Raw genomic sequence first — 25,723 nt, forward strand, 5'->3', positions numbered from 1 at the left:
AATTTAGCAAGTTCAGTTTTAAAACTGTGTGTACATGGCCGCCTTGAACAGCAACTTGGTGGGCTACGAGGCCGACTTTTGAATTTCGTTGAAAAGTAGGGTTCCCATTATAGGTATAGTTTGGTTCACTAAATTTGTTAGGCTTAGACCCACAAATATTATATTCAACATGGTGGTGGGCTAGAGGGTGTTTCATGTGGTGTAAAAATGTTTTTGGGTTTTAAAAAATATTAAATTAATATTTTTTTATAGTATTAATTTGCTAATATTAAAAATAATAAAAATATTCTGGTGTGTTTTCAAATAAAAAATATTTTTAAAAAACACTAAGAACTGAGATTTTACATATAGAGCTAGTAGCGATAATTTAATATATGTAACATGAAGAACTGAGATCTGTAGTGTATGCAACCCTATAATAAAAAGGCCCTAAATTAATGGAAGGTTCACAACGTGATGAAGAAGCAATAAGCATAGTTGTGATGTATTAAAAAAATAAATTGGATTTGGTGTCACATTGATGGACTTTCAAGAAAAGGTGAGCATGACTATGCACGTAGTGGACTTTTGTGCCCCACTAGTGTGATGTATTCTTGCACTCCAAAAAACATAACCCGTCTCCCACCACATAAACTACAGTCCATGCATGTATCCATCTCAACCAACCCTACGAGAGAGAGAGAGAGAGAGGAATGAGCTTATTTATTAGAATAAAAAATAACATTTTAATTAAAAGAATCTGCAATCATTTTACTGGTATAGTTGTTTTTGTTTTACATACAAGTGTTGGATAGCAACTGTGAATAAAATATTCATAACCAATTTTTTAGAAAAAAAATTAAAGAATTATTAATTTAAGGATATGAAAGTGACTGGGATTTAAAATGATTTTTATTTTAAAATAATTTAAAATAACTTTTTTTATTTTTTTAAAATTATTTTTAAAATCAACCCATCAAAATAATTTAAAAACATAAAATAAATTTAAATTTTAAAAAATAATTTTAAGTTTTATAAAATTATGATTTCAACCGTATTTTCAAACGCTTAATAATAAATAACTAGGAGTTGTAGGGTTGACTCTCAACAAACTATGGCAGTTTCTATATCCTCTTTAATCTCCCTTGGATCCCAAAGAGAAAAACAAATAAATCCTTTTCGATAAAATTTGAAATGTTTGCGTAGAATTTTCTTTTCAACCTTTTTGAATTTTGAGTTCCAAATGATAATTATTGTGAAAAATAAACTGACACCACACATACATGATGATTTAAAATACCATAATATTTCTATATCATAGTTATGTCGACGAGTTTCGTTAAATTACGAATAATTTGACCGGTTCTAACAAATTTTGTTGGATCACAAGTGGTGGACGGTTCAACTACAAGTCAAAAGATACGGATGCATGGCTCTAGGCAGAAAATAGAATGCACAGAGCCTTCGCTGGCATATAATATATATATTCATGTTGTTGAAATCTAGTAAACAAAGTTTTATGGGCATAAAGACAGCTAATCTACTTAATTATGCTACAAAAATTAGCCGAACTGCATTAAAACTCGCAACATGGAGGTCAAGCAAAGGTTAAGCTTGGCTGGATTATTTATTTACACGAAGAATTAATTTACTAATTAATCTCCGTTGTCATCTTTAAAATTTTGCGGGCATCATTTGTACGTGGCTGGAATTTAACTATTTAAACCATGGTTATCAAATCTCATTTAAGGTTGCAGTCGTGAATTATTCCGGTTAATAGGTTAACTCGAACAATAATATTGTTTTTATTTTAAAAGAAATATGAAACGATATTATATTTTATAAAAATTAAAAGAAAAAATTAAAATAATATTATTTTAAATGATATTTTTAAAAAATTTATTTGAAAACAAACTTAAGTTGAGTTAAATTTTATATCAACTATATATGCTTATGAAATACACAATAATGCTGCCATCATGTTCTTATTTTTTAAGCTTCTGAAATAAGAAACTTAAATAATATCCATGGTCTCCAACAACTTGGTAATACTAGAATCAAGGCCAAGCATCAATCATTTTCAATTACATAATCCCTTTGTATTAAGAATATCCCGTATTTTAAAGAATATGGCTATATACTCTCCACATCATTGTCACCGCTGTCATGCTTCCCATTAACAATTTCACGACTTCATTCATTTTTCTTAATTTCACCTTGGAGTTTTCAACAGCCTAAGATAATTTCCCTTTGAGGTTCCTAGATGAAGATATTAAATCAAAGTATCATAACAAGTACAGAACCTTATCTTCAAGAGGCATTATCTGAGCATGCAGGAAGCTACGTACCGAGACCATGACTCGGCTGAGACTCGGCCATTAGGAAGCAGCATATTAACCCCTTCTAGCCTCACTGTAATGGATACAAAACTTTATTCACAAATATCAATTCACTGTTGAGAATGTTAAAATATGTGGTAGGGCATTGGCGTGGATCTGCCTGTCTTATGCTTTTTGAATCTTGATCCCCTACGTGAGGCAAGTAGGTTAAAAGTTCCAACAATTTCATAGCTGAAACTCGCTGTTTAAGTGGGTATATGTCAGTAGAGATGACAGGTTAACAACTCGAATCGAGACAAGGTTAGGGACACGTCCAAGGTTGATGCAATTTTAATAATAATTGTGGCTTCAATTTCTCCTACATAATTTTCTGACGATCTATGTAGTTCGGACAGGTAGTGTTTGACAGGTTATGGCCTAAACCAGACCTGTGAATCCAGGACAAATTAATGGCGAGGACTCAAGGAGTGGCTAGGGTTTTAATGGCGGAGATAATTATATATTAAGTGGGTGGTTAGAACGGGCCACGTTCGCCCCATTCTCCTTTTCATGTCATTTACAAGTGCACGTAGACGGAGGCGCCTGTGGAAACGGAAATTTAGGATTGGCGGTGCCAATGAGATGAAATATGATCATATTGAAAGTTTAAAAAGGCTAATTAAATTAAGATTTGTGAGGGTGTAAGGTATTAGAATCGGACTAAATTCTATACGATTGAGTTTTGATCATAATAATCATGAAAAGAACATATTCAGGCCATGTTCTTGAGTTACAAAAAAGAAGAAGCAATATGGGGATGACAACCACAAGCTTTTTACATGGAATTAGATTAATTATGATAAAAATACCCTCGATGTAGCCATGCATGTAGGCAGAGTGTTTTCAGAAACTCAGGACTTGTAGCTTGTTTTTGGCTGTGTTTTTAGCTAAACTAAACCAGACCAGACATTTACTTGTAATTAAAATCTAGTAAATCTTATTAGAGTTCTGGAATCTCGTTTAATCTGGTCGAACTTTATCCAAACCTTACGTGATGAATTTTTTTTAAAATAAAATAATATTATTTAAAAAAATAGTGTGCCTGCCCAGTAAAGTATTGGTGTAAATTGAATATCAGTTAATAATAATAATAATAACAAAAGGTACAAAAAATTCTGAGCAGAGGATGGTAAAGTGAGGTCTGAAAACAAAATAGAAGTCACGGTCTTGGCTGGGCATAGACAGTTGCTACAAGACGTGTAGAAAATATCAAACTCTGACTTGGACTATTCAATAAAAAAAGAGACGACGCAAGAAAGGAAGAAAGTACTGTTAATCTTGCCGTAAGCAATGCACTAGTTGATTACTTAAATGCCAAGACGAATGCAGTAGCTTGAATTAGTCTAAGAAATCAGCAAGTTTCACTTAATGTTGATGGTGAAATGATCAGCAAATCATTAATTAAGTCCTAATTATTATATGATTTCCGTACACAGATTGTCACCGTTGATTTCGTAATCACATGTTTCCAGACATTGCATGCGATTGTGCCCGCATGATGAAAATTATTTTTAATATTAGTAAATTAAAATAATTTAAAGATATAAAAAAAAATTTAAAAAAATTCAATTTTTTTCAAAAACGATTTTGAAACATAAAAATAAATATACCTATGCGTTTTTGCAGCAAAAATACAGTTTTGAAAAAAAAAAATTAAACTTCTTTTTAGTGTTTTTATATTGTTTTTATGTGCTAATATAAAAATAAATTTTAAAAAATTAAAAAAATATTATTTTGATGGATTTAAAAAAACAACACTTTAAAAATAACTGCTACAACAATCTCAAATACACTTTAAGTATTAGTTTGGTAATGTGATGAATATTATTTTTTAAAAGTGTTTTTTAATTGAAAATACATTAAAATAAAATAATTTTAAGTATTTTTTATTTTTATTATAAATACATCAAAATTATACAAAAATATTTAAAAAACATTAATTTAATTGTTATGGTTGAAAAATATTCTTGAAGCAGATTCAACCACGTTACAAGGACACCCTTAGTTACCCATGCCGGTATGTTGACGAGAATTGTCTACGAATGTTACAAAAATTGATGTTAAGAAAATTATTCAGGTTGCTTCGAGGAATTTTTCATGATCAAAATACACACGTTCCTTCATCTGGTGGAGGTTTTCTAGTTCTCCCGAGTCAGATTCGTGAAAAAAAAAAGAAAAAAAAAAGAAAAAAGAAAAACATGACTTACATGTTTTATTTTTCGAAAGTGTTGACTGTTGTGCTGTGCTATGTTATGTTATGTTTGATATGATGTAAAATAAAAACAATATTTGATAACTGATTATTATGTTATGTTTATAAACGTTTATAATAGTGAAATAGTATTTGGTTAAATTATACTAGGGGTGAGAAAAAAATCAAAAAACCAATTAAATTGAGAAAACTAAAAAAAAATAATTGAAAAAATTGAACCGTGAAAAAACCCCGATTAAACCGATTAAAATTTTAAAAAAACCGACCGGTTCGGTATTCTAAGCCTAAAACAAAAAAAACAAACTAAACCCAAACTGAAAAAAACCGAGCCAAAACCGAAAAAACTAAGCCAAACCGGTTTTTGTCCTAAAAACCAAACCGAACCGAACCGAAACCGGTCGGTTTGAACCGGTTTCGGTTTTAAAAAAAATCAATTTAGTTTTTTTTTTTTATAAAAACTGAATCGAATAAAAAATAATCACCTCTAAATTATACTATCATGCCTTTGAGATATAAATGAACCAATAAAAGATATAATGTATTAAAATATTTTAATAGACATATTTTATTTATATTTTATTAAACTTGCATGGCACTTGTCCATTTTTTTTATAAAAATAATTGTTAATTACGAAAATAAAATAAAGTTAAATAAGATGATAAAATACACTCCTGTAAAATCATCATGCCGACAAAATTAATTATATAGAAAATGGAAATTAAATTACATAAAACATTAATATTTTGGTATGTGTAATGGTAGAAAAATTGTCATTTTAATTCAAAAAATAAATTTCATAATAAGCATATGTGATTTGGATTAAAAGTAAAAGGTACATGTGCGTAGAATAATATACCTCATTGGTACAAGACTTGGGATAACTCAGTGATTCCTTTATTTGAAATTTAATCCAGGCCAAATTAGTATAAAAAAACTCAATTTTTTTAAAAAATAATAATATTTTATTTTTTATATAAAAATATCAAAAATTAAATTGACTTAAATAAACTGGTATTGAATTGTATGTATACCAAATCTGTTCTGTTCTTGTAACTATAATATACCTCACTTTTCATAATAATAATAATAATAAAAAAAAAAAAATAGCATCCAAGCCGGTCACCCATCACTTCCCCAAATTTAAAATTTTCACTGCCACCCTCAGTTTGGTACTCTGCTACTTATTACCCGCCAACAATTTGATTATTAGGGAAAAATTGGAAAGGTAAGGGACAGTTAAGACTTTTAGCACCAACACAACTGCTCTTACGATGGCAGTTTGTAATTTCCTACAAAAACCATTACATTCTCGTACTTACATAACTGACCGTTTCCCAAGACTTTACACATGGCAGCTTTAGCAGTTGCCCAGAAACCCTGGTATCTAACGGCTCCTTTTCTCATCCTCTTCTGCTGTCCACGTCGCAAAATTCCAGCCGTCTGATCAGAATCTACACACCATAACTCCACCTTCTAGTTAAACCGACCGCATCTTAACCATAGTTAACTCAACTAACACAAAACTCGACTCCCCAAAACACCCCTCAAACACCCATTATTTACACCCCTACCCTCGCCCCTCTTACCTATAAATTCAACCTTGGAGACTCGCTAGGTTTGCCAAACCAGCTACCCAAAACCCCTTATAGAAAAAAAAAATAACCCCTCATCTTCTCTCATACAAGCTCTTCTTTAACAATGGCTGCCGGTTCTTCACGGTCAAAGAGATCAAGTGGTCCTGTCTTACGCTCTCTATCACCAAGTGGAAGATTACAAACACACAACAATTACAGTCTTTCATCTTCTTCATCAGCTTCTGCCTTTGCATCCTCAACAAGCTCAAGTTTCTATTCTCCACCATCCGCATTTTTTCAGAATTCTCATCAGCGATCAGCGTCTCCGACACGCGTCAATCTTTACTCATCATGTCCTCCTCTTTCTCCTTCTTTTCGTTTCTCTATTGACCGATCTACCTCTCCTAATCGGTCAATATCCGTTTCGAAAAAGAATCACAGCCATCCGATCTCGGCGCCGAAGAGGACATGTATGTGTTCTCCTACAACACATCGAGGCTCGTTCCGGTGCAGTTTGCATAAGAACAGTTCGAGTTCTTCTAATCCGGCGATGTTCACTCCTCATCGTTTGAATATGAGGCGGTCCGCGATGACGAATTCTCTGGTTAGAATCGGTGGTGTTGAAGGCGAGTGGGTGAAGAGAGCGTTGACGGCTTTGATTAGGCCTTCATCGCATCAGCAACGGAGGCGAGGCGCCTTCCAGCCGCGGCAGAGTCGGTTATCAATTATGTCTAAAGCCGATGATGGAATTTGTTGATTTTTCTGGCGGTTTTAACCACAGGTTGGTGTTCTTGGTTTCTTTCATTTTTTTGTGGTCAAGGTGTGCATAGCTGCGTCAACTCGCTCGGGACCGAGTCGGATCGGCGGGGTGGACACTGTTGCATAGATCTACGACGAGTTTGGGGCTGAGTTAGCTCGGATGAGTTAGATTTTGTGTTGGACTTTTGATTGGAAGAGAGAATCCTTTTTATTGTACATATCAATTGCCATGGAAAGAGATTTGAGACTTAATTTTCTAAAACCTAAAATTAAAAATTATAATTATAATTAATCGTTAGAATTTAAATCTTAATCCTTATAATTAAGGATTTAATTAATCTGATTCCAAAATTATCGGATGGGATTGTGGTGTTTGCAGCGTTATGTTTGCCGTTTACCACCGTTCCGTTCACTCATAGCATGGGTCCATTACTCGTCGCCCGTTACGTGTGCCGTTACTATTCATCAGTTGCGTCGTGTTTGGAGCCAGGTATATTCTTTCTATTTTCTTTTTTAGTTATTTATTTTTATTTTTACTTTTTTTATTAATTGGTGCAGGTATGGATTCGCCGTGGCGTTTTGGCCGAGACTTCAAAATTTTTGAAGATTTGAAATTTAATTTTGCCTTTGCTTAGCGGGACATCTATGGAGCGGATTTGGAGATTCCAAAGAAAATTAAGCAAGTGGCCATGGACTTAATATCAAAATAAAATAACTACGGAAATTCTTAAATAAGGAAAATTAAGTAATTATGACAATTCTCTAATAATAATAATAATAACAATGTCCTTAAAAGTGAAGGGAAAAGGGGGGGATATTATTACTGATTGATAGCTGTAGACAGCTGACTCAATGTGTCTCAGCAGAGAGATTTAAAAAGGAGAATATTCTGGGAATTTCAGAGGATTTTAAAGGAAACTTCAAGGAAATAAGAAGAAAAAGAAATCTCTTGGTGGTCTGAGTGGCAAAATCATTCGAATGAATAATGTTGTTTATCTTGAATTTTAAAATAAATATAATTTTTGTTATAATATTGAAGATTTGGCCAAAATAAAAAATAAATAAATGATGGATTTGAAAGAGGAGCAATGAAACGTGCGCGTCATACCTAAAAGGTGATTGATCCTTTTGTCAACTATGAATTTTGGGCCAAGATAACAGGGCATTTCTCATTTTCTAGACATGGAAGCAAGGAAAGAAAAGGAAGAAATAATATATTTTTATTTTCTAAAAGAAAGGAAGATATAAATGCTCAAAAGAAGATGCGGGGGGTGTCTTGATCACTAAGCTTTTTAAACATTGTATTTAAGCCGTTGGAAGGTCCATTTCATATCATTACGTGTCCAAGTGACATCTCACGCTCCCAATAATTGAAAGCATAGCATGTTACTTGTGTGCAAAGCATGTGGGCTGACATGATGGCGCATCTGAATACAACTAAACATGAGGGTCTGGTATTTATCGAAGATTAATTTGGTATTTGCAAGTAAAATAGCTAGATTTTCCTGTTCGGTTCGACTCTGGCGTTCATAGGAATTCCTTCGCATCGATTTCGACTGATAGGTTCTAGTATTCTTCATCCGAGGCTCCGAACTCCATCGTTTCACCTCCCGTGACTGTAGGTGAGCGGCTGTGTTCGAAATATCATGGTGGGTGATTGAAAATGAGGGATGCGAATTCTAAACTTGGCTAAACACATCCTCAGCGCGTCAACCGACCAAAAACCACGATCTCCCTAGCTCTTCTGGAAACTAGGTTTGAGTGTTTCTGTTTAAGCTAATCAATTGAGTTTATTTATTTATTTTTATATTTGATAAACCCAATTCAAATTTAACATACTCAAAAAATTCCCTTAAAAAGCTTTAAAAAAAACACCAACAGGCTTGGGCTATCATGTTCGACCCCAACATGCTGTCAAAAGAATAGGGCTATATTGTTGTCTAGCCCCAACACGAGCCTATAGCGGGAGCATTCTCAGCACCTTCATGGACCAATGTTATCATGCTTGAGCCCATCATGTTTAGGTCTAGATAACACGTATGAGTATATTTTTCATTCATAACTGGTTCAAATAACTTGTCCAAACACAAAACTACATTGAAACTTTTTTCAGGACCCTACATAGTACTTTAATATTTTATATTGATTCAATACATATTATTTTAAATATAACACAATTTAAAATATCACAAGAGTGATATGACTCTTTAATTAGCCTCTTATCTCTATAAGAGAATGAAATTCATGAATTATAAATATCCCATGAATCCTTTAATCTCTAGGATTATAATCTCATCATTCTTAATATTTTTAGCGTATATATTTTTAAATTTTATTTTTTAAAAATATTATTGCATATTCTTTCTCTAAAAAAATACTTATTTATGTATTTGAAAGTCCTCAAATTTATAAAAAAAAACTTTTATAGATATCAACCGTTTTAACAAAAAAAAATCAAATTATTAAAACAAAAAAAATTAATTGATTACCCAACATATAATTATTATCCTAAGATGATTGAAATTTTTTAGATCCACCCACCGCTCCCCGCCATTCCATTTTCACTACCACCTAGCCAAGACAAAGTTGACTACTGTTAATGGCTGTTTCCAACTTTTAATTCTTCGCCCCTCGCACAAATTGGTAGCATGATGAGGTGGCACTTTTCACAAAAGATTGTAAGTGGAGCAGATGATCTATATACTCTTAAAACAAGTTTTTTTAGTGGGATAAGAGAGACATTTCGATAATTAAGTTAGTGTATGAAAGAGGAAACACCGCTTGAAAATGTCATGAACATGGTAGTGCAAGCGAAAAAAGAGAGGATGAGAGAAAAAGAGATTCCCAAACCCTAAACTCAGTGATTGTTTATATAGTTGCACGTATTAATTATCATAATGTTGCATGAAGACCAAGCCTATCTCTAATCCAACAAGCATATGAAGCTGGGAATAGATCCAAGCCCTACTGAACGAGAAAGGCAACAATATCTTCTTCTTTTTGACATATTCAAATCTTCCATCTAGGAAATTCATAGGCCGAAGGTTTCTACAATTTATGTCAGAATAATGAACCGGGGACCGGTAATGTTGGACTACAGAACCTACCTGTGTATTTCTTGATCAACTGTGTAAATTGTCCGTATTTCACCTGCCTCTTCGAGATTTTCATTGAGTCACACCTTCCCATAGCCTGCATCGACAGTACTGTCCTATTATATAGTTTTTTGGCTTATAGCTTGGAAACATAGCATGTGAATGGACCCTGGTAGCTCCACCACTGGATGCGTCTCTCGAGACTGTCTTCAGGAGATAAGCATGAGCTTCGAAGCTATTGATTTATGGCTGTGAAGTGCCAGTGGAGATGTGAACTGGATAAGAAGTGTACAAGAGAGACAAATCGCCATGCCTACAATGTACGTAAATTAATTGCTTGTGTGTTCGTTGGCGGCATTAAAGGCATTAAAATGTAATGAGCAATCTTTCAATGTTTAACATCGGAGAGATTTTTACTTCTATTTAATACAGGTTTGATATAATTACTGAATCGTGTCTTACTTTTAATTCAAAAATAGTTTTTTAAACAACTTATGATTAAAATAAGTTAAAATTATTTTAAATTAGAAGCATGTTAAGTAAAAACGATTCAACATAAATGAATGTGGTATACATTATAAATCATACATAATAAAGTTAAAGTTTTATAACAATTTTTTTTTAATTTAAGCCAAAAATTATTTCTAAACATACTTATTACTTTTCTTGATTCAAAAGTAAAAAAAAATTAAATCAATTAATAAAAATAATACCAAGCATATATAACTTTAATATGTTAGAGGGGTGTTTGAAAACACTAGTGCTATTTAACCTAATCTAATCCGTCAAAGTCACATAATGCATGTATTTTAAATATAAATGATAGTGAATAAAAAAAAAACTTAAAAGATGGATATTATGAATTAAATTTTTTGAAATTTAGCCAACCTCACTTATGTACTATATAATTATTTTTTTTATCTTTATATATGATAGTTTGTGAATTGAGCATTTATCTTTTATTTTGGTTAGAAATTTTTTAGCTCCAAAATTTATATTAGTCGGAGTCTTATTAGATTTTCTTAACATAACAAAAAAATATTTATCTCTTTACTGGACACGAGAAAGGAGGTAGCTAGAATTTAATAGCGGTGGAAAATATAAGAATTAAACCTAACATTAAAGGTGTTATGGCAATTAGCAATGTAAATCTAATTCATAGAAATTTATAATATCTATAAAAATTTTAATCCAACTCAATGTATATATCTAACCTGCTCAGGTCTCTAAAAATTTAAAATTTAATAAGTCAGGTTGAAAAAATCAGATTTATAATTTATAAAATTTCAAAATTTAAGATATAATTATAAATTCAAGCTTGACTCAACTATATTCACGAAAACCTATCTTCTATCTCGTCAGATCCAAAGCCCTTCTGAAGGATAAGGTAGTATCGAGAAGTGGCCAATACTAGATTTTAGTAGCCATTATTGGGACGGGGTTAAGTAATTGAACCAACTTCTCGTGTATAACCTTCTTCCTTAGGGTAGCATTCACCTAAGAAGACTCAAACAATGTCAATTAACCCGTTAATTTCTGAAGCATTAAAGCTCAAAGCCCTTTGGCTAAATTGATCACAAGAGGGGGGGGGGGGGAAGAAAAGAAAAAACAACTAATTCTATTTCACATTTCAAACAAATACGAAATGGAACTATGAAAACGAGGGTGACGGGAACAAGACGATTAAAGCTCACTGCAGTTCTTTTGCGAGACTACTGTTGTCTCGAATTTATTGCCAGTTTGGATTTTTTTTTCCCTCGAAGATTGCAATTTCATACGCCTGGAATTTATTGCTAGTTGGATATTTTTCAAAAATTTACATCTTACTTTGTATGTGTGAGAGAACTTGAGAGCATCAACTCAACTCGGTAGATTAATTTGGTAATTTATAATTTGATTTGGATTGAGTTTTATTTTCAACAATGACATAATTAAATTCAAGTAGCCTATATTTTTTTAAAAAAAAATATTATCACAATTAATTAAAATATTATCAGAATAGCACAATTAAAAAAAAAATATCGTTGAAATAACACTATTTATATATGTTCCAATTGAAAAACATGACTTTTATAGCTTATTGCTATTCAAAATAACAACATCCTTTAAAAACTATTAAATGAACATATGAAAAAAAAGAGAAAAGGAAAGAAAAAAAATATATCCTCGAAACATACTAAAATTTCATACAATTATCATAAGAAAAATCTCGATAAAATAAATCCAATAACACCAAAAAGATCACCAACAACCACACTTGTCGCCTAAATATGAAGGGGGACATATTTGTTTTTGGAATTAAGTGTGATCCACTCGCGTCACTATTAATGATATTTTTTGATATTGTTGAATTTATTTTATTGAGATATTTTTTATGATATTGGTGATGTTGTAATCAAAATTTTAGTATCTCCAACATCTTTTCTTCCTCCTCTCTTCAGTTAATTTAATATTTTTTGAAAAAAAAAACATCTCTATTCTAAATAATAACAAACTACAATAATCTCGCTCCCCAGTCACCACATTTGTAAACCGTGCTAGTTTGCCGATTCTCTTTTTAAACATTCTATTCCACCGATATTTTTTAAATAAAAAAAATGCTAAAAACCAAAAATAGCCGGTAGCATACTATCCAACAGATGAGGTCAAACATGAATAAGATTCGGCCAAGTCAAAGTCCCAAATATGTTCACCTGACATTGCTCTCAATGTCTAGTATATGTACAGTATGGCACTCCCCGTCCAGGTATCGTGTATTCCCTCCATCTTCTCTTCTCAAAACAGGCCAGTACAAAACGCAGTTCACTGGCACCATCCTCTTTTATCTTTTTGGAGCACTATAATTTTCAAGGGCACATGGAGTGTGGTAATGCTAAAAGAAATCAACGTCCACTGTGTGTCCAACTTTGGTGGGCAGTTCAGGCCCAATTCTCCAAGGTCTGTAGGTTTGGGCAGTTCAGAGTTTGCTATACTTGACCTGTTCACTTGGGTTCTTTAGCGACATTTAAAAGAGGTGTTTGAAGAATGTAATTAGGAATTCTAATAAGTTGGAGTTATCTATCGATGCCTTTCTAACTCGTGAAAATCAGAAAGGAGTTTTTCCTGGAGATCTGGAGATTCGCTTGCGAAAGTTGTACTATGATGATAGATGAAGGTTGTAGATATATATCATGAAAATTCAGACAACTGTTGAACATTTATATGAATATTTGCAGAACCAATCCATGTTTTTCTCTTACATAAATCAAGTTTTTGTTTTTTGTTAAAAATACTGCTCGACTGGTTTGACCATGCTGAGAATTCATTGAAGAATATACCAGCAGAATAGGTCATGTACCCAGCATCTTGATTCTCCATTACGAAAAAGCCTGGTCACTTCAGCAATAATAAAGTTCACACTCGTTAATATGACTGGAAAACTTTGCTAACTGATGACAGAAAGAGAAATTGCTGCAGCCAGCAATTTCATTATATACAGACACAAGATTCGTGGGGCTAACCTTAATCAGCCATAACAGGAATTCTGTTGATAATCTAAGATTTAATTGAAAATTAGAGACTAGTCTGATTAAGAAAAACATAATTGAATGCCTTATCATTATATATGTTAAAAATCAAATCCTCATTGATAATAGTGGGTCCAATCTTCAAACTGATTCGCAACTGCAGTGAGCAATGGAAGTCCCAGCTGATCAGTCAAACAATAGCCAAACTCACCAATCAAATCCATGAAACCATGATCAGTAGCTGAATCATGTTGCTTGGCGTTGCAGTCCCCATCCATGGCATAATGTTGGTCAATATCTCCAGAGCCAGGATCTGGTGTAGTGTTATAAGTTCCACAATCAACAAGCTCCATGTCCTTGAACAATTCTGAATCCAAATTGGTAGCAGGTAATACATTATCCTCATTCTCTTGTGAGCCTGAAGCTGATTCTGAGGCAGTGCCTGAAGTAGTGCAGTCACTACTGTTGCTCATGGAAATAACTTTGTCAGAACCCGAACTGAAATCAGAAGACTCAAGGAGATTCCATATAAGATCCACATCGACTTCGACTGGAAAATCCATGCAGCTATCAGCAGTTGAACCATCAGCATTCCAATATGAATCAGAATAATTAGCACCATTGTCTCCTACAATGGCAGAATTCTGACCGACTTGATCACCACCCAAGCTAGACGAAGAATCATCTCGGGGTTTAGGCTCTAAAGCCAAAAAATCATCAGACTTTGGCTCAACAGCAATGCTTACACCAAGATTCCCAGTTGCGTTATTCATCAGCTTATTCTTGGCCTGACCCAACAAACCTTCCAGGATATCTACAACATCCTGTAACTCCTCAACTGAAGTAGTAGACTGCTCAATCTCCTCTAAAGAATCCCATAAAACCCCTCCAACGTTTCTCTTCTTGTTTTGCATTAGAGTATTAACATCACCCTCCAATGCCTTGATTTCTTCATAGAGGGAATTACTGGCTGACTTGATTCCTGCTTCGTATGCTACCGCTTCCGGGGCTGCCGTAAAATTGTCGAGGAACCTGTCGAAGACAGCATCAACGGAAGAGTGGCCAAAGGTATAAACTTTTTCTTTGGACCCCGTTGAGGAGACCATAATGGCAATGTGAGCATCACAAATCCTGCACAAATCTGCTGCTTTGTTGAAAAGACCCTGACGTCTTTTAGTAAAAGTAACAGACCTTTGCTCTGCTGTTTCTCGCTTGGCCATTGGAATTTTTCTTGCTCTCCCCATGGTAAACTACTGCAGCTAGCCTTGATGGGTTCTTCTCTTACAGCAGAGTTCTTTTCTTGTAAGAACATGTCTACCTATATATAGAAGGAAACTAGAGACTATGCGGAGTGAAGCCCTTATCCTTGCCAGTAGGGGACTTCTTCCTTCCTTGAAGAAAGGGGACAAAACCCTCGCTGTATATGGGTCAGGCCTGGCCCAAACCAAATCCATAAACTTCACTGGATAACTGGTCAACCGTAGTTGTTATTGTACATGCAATCGACTAATTCGGTTCGATTTTCTTTATTAAAACTCTTGGGCTGCACATGTCCAGCCCATACACGTGAGTTTGGTTGCACCGATCCTGTACGCATGCCCGGGAAAGCTTTCTTTCTTTTTTTCATTATTCATTATTTTCTTAATATTGTTTTTTCGAAATAATCGGTAGTTATTTTTTTATTTTTCATAAATATTAAAAAAATAATGACTATTTTTCAATATCGATTGCTCAAGCATAGGATCGGTTGCGTATTTTTTTATTTATCAAGGTAAAAAATATTTATAAATGTATTGAAATTAAATAAGAAAAATATATATGTGATTAATACTAAAACATACATATTAAATAAAATAATTTTCAATTAGTATTGACTGGTTATTAATTTTCTCACCTTATTTTTCAGAATTATTCAATTTCTTAAACAAAGTTTACAAGATTACTTGCAACAATGCTCGAGACACACTAGCGACAACTAAAAAATTTGAATCATAAATATGAGAAAATAACAATATTTTATTAACAAAATAGAAAAAACTATTCAGCTAAAACTCCATGTGATTTAAAAAATGAACCATCACAAATGGAATTTTAACATATAATTGACAAGACAATTAATGATTTTCTTGGCATTAATTTTGTAGGTTAATGTTCCATGTATCCTTATATCTTTAACTAAACTAAGTCGGTTTTATTCTTGGACATAAGATAAGATTTTCAAATTAAAACCTCAAAAATAATCAAGTGATTTACGCATATAAAAATATTGAGCATTTTCAAACCTGTTTGTTTTTGTATATATAAAAATATCGAATGATTTAGAATCCATTTGTTTTTGCATTTCAAAATCGTTTTTGAAAAAAAATAATTTTTTTATTTGCTTTAAATTAATTTTTTATGTTTTCAAATCGTTTTAATGTACTGATGTCAATAATAATTTTTAAAAAATAAAAAAAAATATTATTTTGATATATTTTAAGATAAAAAAAACACTTTAAAATATAACTGTTATTATATTTTCAAGCAATCTCTTATATTAGTGTTTTTTTAGAAGTAATTTTGAAATTCATATTTAAATTAAATTATTTGCACAAAATTATAATAGTGCCGAATATTTAAATGACATGCTTGATTTGGATGGTGTGTGTGTGTGTATATATATATATACACTTCAAAAATAATACAATAAAAATTGCATGCTTAAAATAAAATTGTTGAAATCAATCCCACTCAAGTTTACTTTTAAACCGTATAATAAGTTGAGTTTGATAAATTCAAGTAACCTAAAATATGTCAACTTATATAATAGGTAATCCAGTTCAAATAATGAGACATATCTAATGATTTTTAAAAACTTTATGTACAAATAATATTATTTTAGTTTTTTTAATTTTTGTTATCTAAAATGATATTATTTTATTTAATAAATTCAAATTAATTTGTAAATTAACTAACTCAACCAATGTTCCGAGAGCTTCAAACTGGGTGACTGTGCTTTTAAATAAAAAGTTCTTAACAAATTAATTTTTGACTAGTTGGACTATGCTAAAAATTAATTCATTGTAGAATATATTAATAAAAATATCTCATTCAGCTAGACAGTATCCGTTCTCCACTTGCTAATGGTCAAATTCAATAATTGAATTTAGTGAAGAAACGTATTCATTTAACTTGGAAAATCCAAGAAATCAATTTCCCTTCTCACTCAACATTAATATGGGCCTTTAAAGCTTTTATTAAGACTTATTTAATGTTCTAAATCAATCTTCACTTTCCTACTTAATAATATCATACAAAATAACACCTATTTAATATTCGTAATCAATATTATTTATTTTTCAATTAAATAATTGATTCTATTCTTCTAATTTTTTTACCATAATTAAACAATAATTTAAACATTATAAGAGATGAACATGTTGAAAGACCTAATTCACATCAAATGCAGGGTTAAGTGAGTGTCAAGTATTGGAGACCACCATCCTGTAGGATCGACGATCCCCATCCAAATAGACATCTAAAAACATTCTGACTTTTACCTTGATAAAAACTATTCTATCCAATTTAATTCATTATAAAAAAAATTATTATTTTTAGATTATATTTGTTTTTGTGGTTCTATAGTATTTTTAGAAATTTTTTACTTTTTAGCTTTAAATTATTTTTCTATGTGTTTTTGAGTTGTTAAATAATTTTATTTTAATATATTTATAAATAAAAAATATTTAGAAAAACATCTACCACAATGCTAAACACTCTCTTAATAAAACCAATTTAAATTTAAAGTCATGTTATAATTGAATTTTAAAGTCCATTTTATACTACAATAATGATTATGTTTCAAATTATTTTTTACTTGAAAATGGATTAGAATAATATTTTTTTATTTTAAATTTTTTTATTAACATAAAATATCAAAATAATTTTTTAATTTTTTTTTAAATAATTTTAAAATATAAAAACAAACATGATTCTTACAGCCAAAGCTAATTTCAAGAATCCCGATGCCTGAAAAACAATACTAAAGAAAATATAAAAAGAAATGAAGATTGTTATCCTACCTGTTTATCTTTTCTTTTTTAATTAAAAAATATTTTCACACTCTTTCTCGAGCACTGCCCAGAAATTGAAAAAAATCCAACGCAATCTTTCTAGGTAGGGCAAAAATGAATTGGAAAGCAATGCTGCCAGCCCATAACACCACCACAACCCCACGTTGTCTAGCATTATGCAAGTGGCGCGTTCCTCCACTCTCCAAATTGGGAAGTATTAGCGGCTAAGATAGCATCTCTCCTGAAACACGTTGACATTCGTTTTCTTCCTAGAGAATGAGCACGAAACCCTAGGAGAGAAGAAATTAAGGGTAAACTATACTTCAGCCCTTATAGTTTCATAAATGTTTTACTTTCAACCCTTGTTTCTTAGCTTTCCCACTATTAACCCTTGATTGTTAAATAGCTCAGGAAATTATTTTCTTCCAAATTTCTATAGACGAGACTTTTATAATAAAGATATTTAAAAACTTTAAAATAATATAAAATTGGGTTATTTTTAAAATATTATTAAATATAGTAATCATGAAAACTTACTCAATAATAAAACTTGTTATTTTATATTCACGAGATTTTTACTTTTAGTGTTTCCACTGTCTTTTCATGCCATTACAAAGATGAATATTTGCTTTAAACTTTGGGGTTTTATATTCTTAAAATATTTGTTTTTGATATTTTCCAATCATCACAAAATTGAATTTGTGTATAAAAAAATATGAAGGGATAGATTTAGGGTTCTTAAATGCTCATTAGAGGTGATTGAGGATGACTCCTGAACTATAAAAAATACCAGATATTGAAATTTATATTTACTATTTTAAATGTCAAGAACATATCCTAACATTTTGAAAATTATTGTTAATATTAGAAAATTTTAAACTATGGACTAAAGTGGAGAGTTTGTAAATTTTATAGGGTTAAGATATAGTTTACCTGGACAAAAAAAAAAGAACACCTTGTAAGTGAATAAAATGTCCGGTTTTTTTCACATTTGTCTCTGTAACCAAAATCCTCTCCGTTAAAACACACAGTCTGTCTGAAATTATTACAAAAGAGTAATAAAGGTTGTATCTTTTTTCTTCATTGCACCTGTTTTGAATATATAAAGTTCGTTTAGATTCCAATTTGGAATTCTCAAGTTCTTGCTCGATTCTCGGGGTTTTGGCTTCTGTTTATTTAGTTTGTGGGTTTTGATTAATTTTTTTTTTAAATCAGAGCTAATACTAAAGCTTCGATTTTTGAATGTTTTAATCAGATTCCCATTTCCTCTTTCTCTTGATTCTCTATCTTCTCTTCTGTTTTTGTTACCTTTTTCTATTATTAGCAAAGTGGGTTTTGATTAAAAAACAAAACCAAAATCAAAGTTAATACTAAAGCTTTGATTTTGATAAGGGTTTTATTGGATTCCTGTGAAGTTTCTAAATTTGTAATCTAATGGGAAAGCCAACTGGTAAAAAGAAGAATCCGGGAACAGCAACGCCGCCGGCATCACCGAGAACAACCGGTGACATGAGGCAAATCAAATCCTCAAAGGCCTTTGATGAAGACACGGCAATTTTCATTAACATGTCTCAAGAGCTCAAAGAAGAAGGCAACAAGCTCTTTCAAAGGAGAGATCATGAAGGTGCCATGCTGAAGTACGAAAAAGCCCTCAAGCTACTACCAAGAAACCATATTGATGTGGCGTATCTACGCACCAACATGGCTGCTTGCTATATGCAAATGGGTCTTGGTGAGTATCCTCGAGCAATCAATGAATGTAATTTAGCTTTAGAGGTTGTGCCAAAATATAGTAAAGCTTTGTTGAAAAGAGCTAGGTGTTATGAGGCTCTGAATAGATTGGATTTGGCTTTTAGGGATGTTAATAATGTATTGGGTATGGAACCTAATAATATGACGGGGTTGGAGATATTGGAGAGTGTTAAGAAGGCAATGAGTGAAAAGGGTATTAGTTTTGACGAGAAATTAATTGGGTTGGATAACGTGGACGAAACTGGGTTGGCACGTTTGCGTAAAGTGGTGAAAGAAAAGGTAAAGAAGAAGAAGAAGATTAGTGGTAAAGGGGAGGAGAAGAAAATCGTTGGTAAAGTAGAAGAAAAGAAGGTGGAGAATAAGGATAAGGTAGTTGTGCGGGAGAAGAAGGTGAGTCCTGCTGTTAAGGATAAAGAGGTAGTTATGAAGACTATTGAGGAAGAAAAGGCGGTTACCAAAGATGTCAAGGAGGAGAAAGTGATAGACAAGACAGTGAAGCTGGTGTTTGGTGAGGATATTAGATGGGCACGATTACCTTCGAATTGTAGCATTGGCGTACTAAGAGACATAGTTCGGGATAGGTTTCCCGGCTTGAACGGTGTCCTTATGAAGTACAGGGACCCGGAAGGTGATTTGATTACAATTACTACTAACGATGAATTACGGTTAGCTGAAACATCAAGTGGTGCGCAGGGGTCTCTTAGGTTCTATGTTGTTGAAGTTAGTCTTGATCAAGAACCAGCTTATGAGGGGATGAAAATTGAAGAGGAGGTGCATGAGGATGCTAAGAAAACAAGTGATGTTGTAGAGAATGGAAATGTGGGGAAAAGTGTAGTAGTTGAGAAAGGGTCAAATCGTATTGATGATTGGATTGTTCAATTTGCACGATTGTTTAAGAACCATGTTGGGTTTGATTCTGATTCATTCTTGGATCTTCATGAACTGGGGATGAAGTTATACTCAGAGGCAATGGAGGATACTGTTACTAGTGAAGAAGCCCAGGAGCTTTTTGATATTGCTGCAGATAAGTTCCAAGAGATGGCAGCTTTGGCTTTGTTCAATTGGGGAAATGTTCACATGTCAAGGGCAAGGAAACGGATTTTCTTTTCAGAAGATGGATCAAGGGAGTCTGTACTTGCACAGGTTAAGATTGCATACGAGTGGGCCAAGAAAGAATATATGAAAGCAGGAACGAGATACCAGGAAGCTTTGAGGATCAAACCTGACTTCTATGAAGGCCTTCTTGCTCTTGGCCAACAGCAGTTTGAGCAAGCAAAGCTTTGCTGGTACCATGCAATCGGGAGCAAGATTGATTTGGAAAGCGGGCCTTGTGAGGAGGTCCTGGATCTTTATAACAAGGCTGAGGACAGCATGGAGAGGGGTATGCAAATGTGGGAAGAGATGGAAGAGCAGCGTCTAAATGGACTATCCAAATTTGACAAATATAAAGACCAGTTGCAGAAAATGGATTTGGATGGGCTATTGAGAGATCCATCTCCTGAAGAAGCTGCAGAGCAAGCATCTAACATGAGTTCACAGATATACCTCTTATGGGGTACCATGCTGTACGAGCGATCTGTCGTGGAATATAAGCTAGAGCTACCAACTTGGGAAGAATGTTTAGAGGTTTCAGTAGAGAAGTTTGAACTTGCTGGAGCTTCTCCAACAGATATAGCTGTTATGATAAAGAACCATTGTTCAAATTCAACCGCACTTGAAGGTAACATACAAAGACTGCACAATAATGCTTCTTTCTGGTAGTACTTTATATGTTAACTATGGAGAAATTTAAAATGTAGATTAATGCTAACACTCTTCTATTGTTGCAGGTTTGGGATTCAAAGTTGACGAGATTGTACAGGCATGGAATGAAATGTATGATGCGAAGAGGTGGGAGATTGGTGTTCCATCTTTCAGGCTAGAGCCATTGTTTCGTCGAAGGGTTCCAAAACTTCATGATATGCTGGAGCAAGTTTGATTTTTTTGTTGATAGTTGGATAATGTTTAGGGGCATCGGGCAAATGCTTCAATTTTCATTTCTTCATTTTGCAGAAACTACATGGCTACAAGTCGAGATAGGTATGTCTATTTCTGTTACTTTACTTCCTAAAGGAGATAACTCCATCTTTACACGATCTTTTAATTGTTTGAGATACTGGACTTCTTTTTTTAACATGATTTAGTTATAGACTTAAACAAAAGCATGCTAAACACAATTTCATTTTTCTTTTGAGAATAATGAACGTGGTATTCAGATCTGATTTCTTTTGGAATATCTATATGAAGAAGTGGTAAATGTTAACAGGAATGGGAGTTTTAGCTAGCATGCCTTGGGAAATGGGATTTATAGCAATACATGTGCCTGCAAAATGAACCTTGATCTGTCTACAGAGCTGAATTCATGACATTATAAGAAACTAAAGTACAAGTTCAGGAGAGGAATGTGATAATGTTGGGGTAGCATCTCCTTAATATATAGCAATTTAGAGTAAAGAGAAGTGTCTATGATATCAACAGCAAAAAAACTGGCAACAACTGAACTGGTATTATGTTGTTTGGAAGCAGAATTGACTTTCCATTTGCGACAAAAACTCTTGAATTTACTTCCTGTTTTCTTTCCTCAAACATGAGGGTCCTTACTCTTAAATCATAAGTGATATGCTGTGATTTTCATGCTTTGGGTAAAATCTTGTCCTTGGAGACCATTTGGTTTAATCAGAGCCAGGTGAAAAATGAGAATGATCCTCTGACCTTGGGTCAGGGTCATTTTATCAACCTTGGATTGATGGTAAGATACATTTCAAGATTTGAGGTAGGGATGCATACAGTTTATGGAGAATCAAACGGCAGCTAGGTACTGAATTGATGGAATTAATTTGGGCATTGATGATTCATGTCTACTAATGGGGTCTTGTTCTTGAAAGCCATCCTTGATATCTCGGGTTATGTAAGATGGACTGGACATTCTACTATCCTTTCATTTCTGGATTTGCTTTGAATGTTTCTCAGTGTCTCAAAAGGCTAGGGATTGAATCTTCTGTTAATCCTGAAGAGGTGTGCTGACTAGAAATGCATGCTTCAATTTTATTTGTGGGATTTCTATCTGGAGTTGTTTTAACTTATTTTTCCTACCTCTTCTGTTGTCAATTACGTACCAAGTTACTGGTTCTGTTACGAATGAATTGTGCTTGACATACCTTAATGAATACGTTGACACTGACCGGAATTGTTCTTTGGTTCTTTGTGATTGCAGGTATTTTTTGTTCTATACTGTTACACTCAGCACATTGTTTGCTCCGGAAGGCAAATAATGGAAGTTTGCATAGTCCTGGTTTGAAACGTGAGTCATTTTTGTGATTGGGTTGTGAAGCTGGTTATATAAGCCACTTTTGATTTATTTTTTCCCTACAGTGTAGCTGCTGTAATTCACAGCTGAAACAGTGGGGTGGGGTATATGTTTGATTTGTTAATTTCAAACAATAAAAACCATCATGTTGGTCATCTGTAGAGGCTCTGTGCCTGTTAAAGATTTGCTAGTTTGCTCTCCTCTCTTGTATAACAATTTGATCGTTTTGAATGACATAAAGCAGTGTTGGTGTAAGTGGTGTTTTTGTGTTGCATCTTTCAGTCTCTCTCTGATTAGTCTCAATGTTAGCTGCTTATTTGCTGAACATTGTGTTGAGGTTGAAAATAACAATTTTATTTGATCCTTGATTTATAAAAATTATAGTTTAGTCCCTACACTTTGAAAAATTATAATTTGACCCCTGAAATGTATTTTGAAATTTTGGGCAGTATTCTTACGAGGTTAAGAATGATGAATCTCAGTTTGATAATTGATTTGTGTAATTTTTAGTTGAGTCCCTCTATTTTGGATATTTACAATTTAGTCCCTGGACTTTGAAAAAATCACAATTTGGTTCTAGAACGTAAATTGAGATTCTTTACAAAGTTGAGGATGTATTATGGGTGAAATTTCAGTATGGTTATGTATTTTTGACATTTACAGTTTGATCATCTAATTCTAGTAAAATTATGTTTTGGTTCTTAATTTTTAAAAATTATTGTTTTAGTCTCTAAACTTATGAGACTAAATCTGATTTTTTTTTATGCATTGGAGTCCTTTATTTGTATTGTTTTAAGTTGTTTTTTTGTATATTCTATATATTTTTATAGGTACTTCTAACAATCCTCAATAAGATTTTCAAGTGTTTTATCTGATATTTCTTTTACTTTTATATTTTCTCCGGGTAAGTGAGATAATCTTTAATATGCATATAATATAAATAAATATGCATGTTGATTATATGATGAGTATAACTAGTTAATTTTTTGAATATTTATATTAGCTACTTTATTTTCCTAGCACTCATCTATTCTTGAATTTGCACTCTTATTATGTTGAACTAAATTCTATTTGATATGATACATTGCTTTGATAATTATAAAAATATCTATTATGCCTTGATATAGAACTTGACAGTAACTCTATGCTAACGGAGAGTAGTTAATTTATGTGCACATAGTATTCTGTATACATAACTGGTAAGAGATGCACCAGCCTGTGACGACTGATCCTCCTATAATAGTCACCTTCATGTGTCATTTAATCTCTGACATTTATTCAACTAATTTATGATAATATGCTTAGTATGTATGTATATATCAAGATAAATTGATTTGCAAACTATTAATATCTAAAATATATATTAAATGTTATTCTTTTACCGAGTCAGTTGAATTCACCCTTCATTTTTAATATTATTTCAGGTTCTTAGTTTCTGTTAGCAGATAAACTTTGTTGAGTGTTCCTGTTTTTTCAGTTTTGGTCAGTATATTTTGCTTGTTTTGTAAGGTTTTCTTTTTAGTTTTAATTCAATATTTTAGACACTCCACTTTTATACTAATTTAGTTAAAGTTTTGATTTTGCTAATACAATGAGTATTATAAATTATTTTGAATTGGTATTTGATTTTATTGGTATTGAATAATATAATATTTTGAAACTTTACATAATACTGAGTGAATTTTATAAAATTTTATTTATGATATGTATGTTTTTAGATTTAATATAGATGTGGGTTTCGCGAGCACCGCTTCTACATTGCTAGCTCATAGGATTCGGGTAAATGAGAAGAAACCTTGCCATGCTCTAGATAGACAGGACATCGGGCTGGATCGATTCAGTTACACCACTAAAAATAAACAAATAATGCAATGTATGGTGGCATGAGGTTATTTCCTTCCGGTAGGAAGGCTCTCTTGCTTAATGAAGTCAATATCCACTATTTTCAATCTCTTCAACAGCAAGTAGAGGTAATTGTTATTCTCTAGTTTCCCTAATGTAATTTTTGTGGCTATAGCTCTTCAAGAATTTGATAAATTCTTGAACAGTTCGTGTAATAGAGATCATTTACAAGCATAAGAACTACATCTTAGTTATTTTAATAACAAAAATAGCCGCTCCTTTAGTTTTTGAGTATACTGTTGATAACCTGTGTGGTGTAGGAAACAAATGAGTTGACGTCACTAATCACAAGCTTACTTCTAGAGGGTATATCTGCAATTTTTGACGAACTGGGTTTTGTATTGATGGGCATGGTAGTGGCATTTCTAGCTTTGATTCTCTCTGTTATCGATCTCATTGGCGAGGCTCGAAAGGAAGGGATCACGACAGATGGAGGGAGCCTACGACCCTGTTTTTATCGGCATTCCGGTCGTAACTTCCGGAGTCGCAAGCCCTTTGCAGTCTTGTTGAGAACTTTGGATTGGCTGGGGCTGTCTGGCAATGCTCTTACTTGACAATATAGAGTATAACTATGCTCGTCGAAAAAAAGATAATCCCATCAAAATGTGTCTTCTACCTTTTATTTTTGCTTTATTTGTTCTCATAGCAAAGTTAGTTAGGAGCAAACTACCTTAACGATGGTGAATCCAGAGGGTTTTTTTTTCCAGACAAGAATTTAATGGCATTAGTGTATCTATATACTCTTAGTTTGAGTAAGAGTTAGTGATGCATGAAAACTTTTCTTGCTACATTTGATGAACTAGCACAGTGTCTTGAGAACTTCTAGCTCATTATAATCTTCGAGAGAAAGTCGATGCCGCCGAGGAGATGGGTGGAGATCCTTGTGATAGGTGGCAGGAGCTTGTAACCATTCCAGTCAGAATTTTTTATTACGTTATCAAGCAATTATTTTTTAATTTTTTAAATAAAACATAAATTAAAAAAAATAAAACACAATTTTTTTCACTGCGAACAGTGCTAAGTGAATAGCACTATTCACGTGAACAGTGCTCAAATAAATTCACTTCGAGAGTATTATTCACTCTTGAAGTGAATAGTGTCTGGGTGAATTATTTCACAAAGGTATTAGACATGGCCGCATGAGAAGGAGTGTTTTTAATAGGCCAC

At 32.8% G+C, this 25,723-nt stretch overlaps 2 protein-coding genes across 2 annotated transcripts; both read left to right on the forward strand.

Moving 5' to 3' along the window:
* Positions 1-6,177: 6,177 nt before the first annotated feature.
* On the forward strand, positions 6,178-7,165 carry LOC133688461 (uncharacterized serine-rich protein C1E8.05-like). Its single transcript, XM_062107951.1, has one exon. It carries the CDS (start codon positions 6,269-6,271, stop codon positions 6,899-6,901), a length of 633 nt encoding a protein of 210 aa, XP_061963935.1. The 5' UTR covers positions 6,178-6,268; the 3' UTR covers positions 6,902-7,165.
* An 11,378-nt stretch (positions 7,166-18,543) lies between these two features.
* On the forward strand, positions 18,544-22,909 carry LOC133689312 (protein PHOX1-like). The gene is made up of 3 exons (XM_062109127.1): positions 18,544-21,028; positions 21,138-21,387; positions 22,562-22,909. The coding sequence occupies exons 1-2, from the start codon at positions 18,991-18,993 to the stop codon at positions 21,284-21,286; spliced, it is 2,187 nt and encodes a 728-aa protein (XP_061965111.1). The 5' UTR covers positions 18,544-18,990; the 3' UTR covers positions 21,287-21,387; positions 22,562-22,909.
* The last annotated feature ends 2,814 nt before the right edge of the window (positions 22,910-25,723 follow it).

Source organism: Populus nigra, chromosome 3 (genome assembly GCF_951802175.1).
Source record: "Populus nigra chromosome 3, ddPopNigr1.1, whole genome shotgun sequence".
Classification (NCBI taxonomy): domain Eukaryota; kingdom Viridiplantae; phylum Streptophyta; class Magnoliopsida; order Malpighiales; family Salicaceae; genus Populus; species Populus nigra.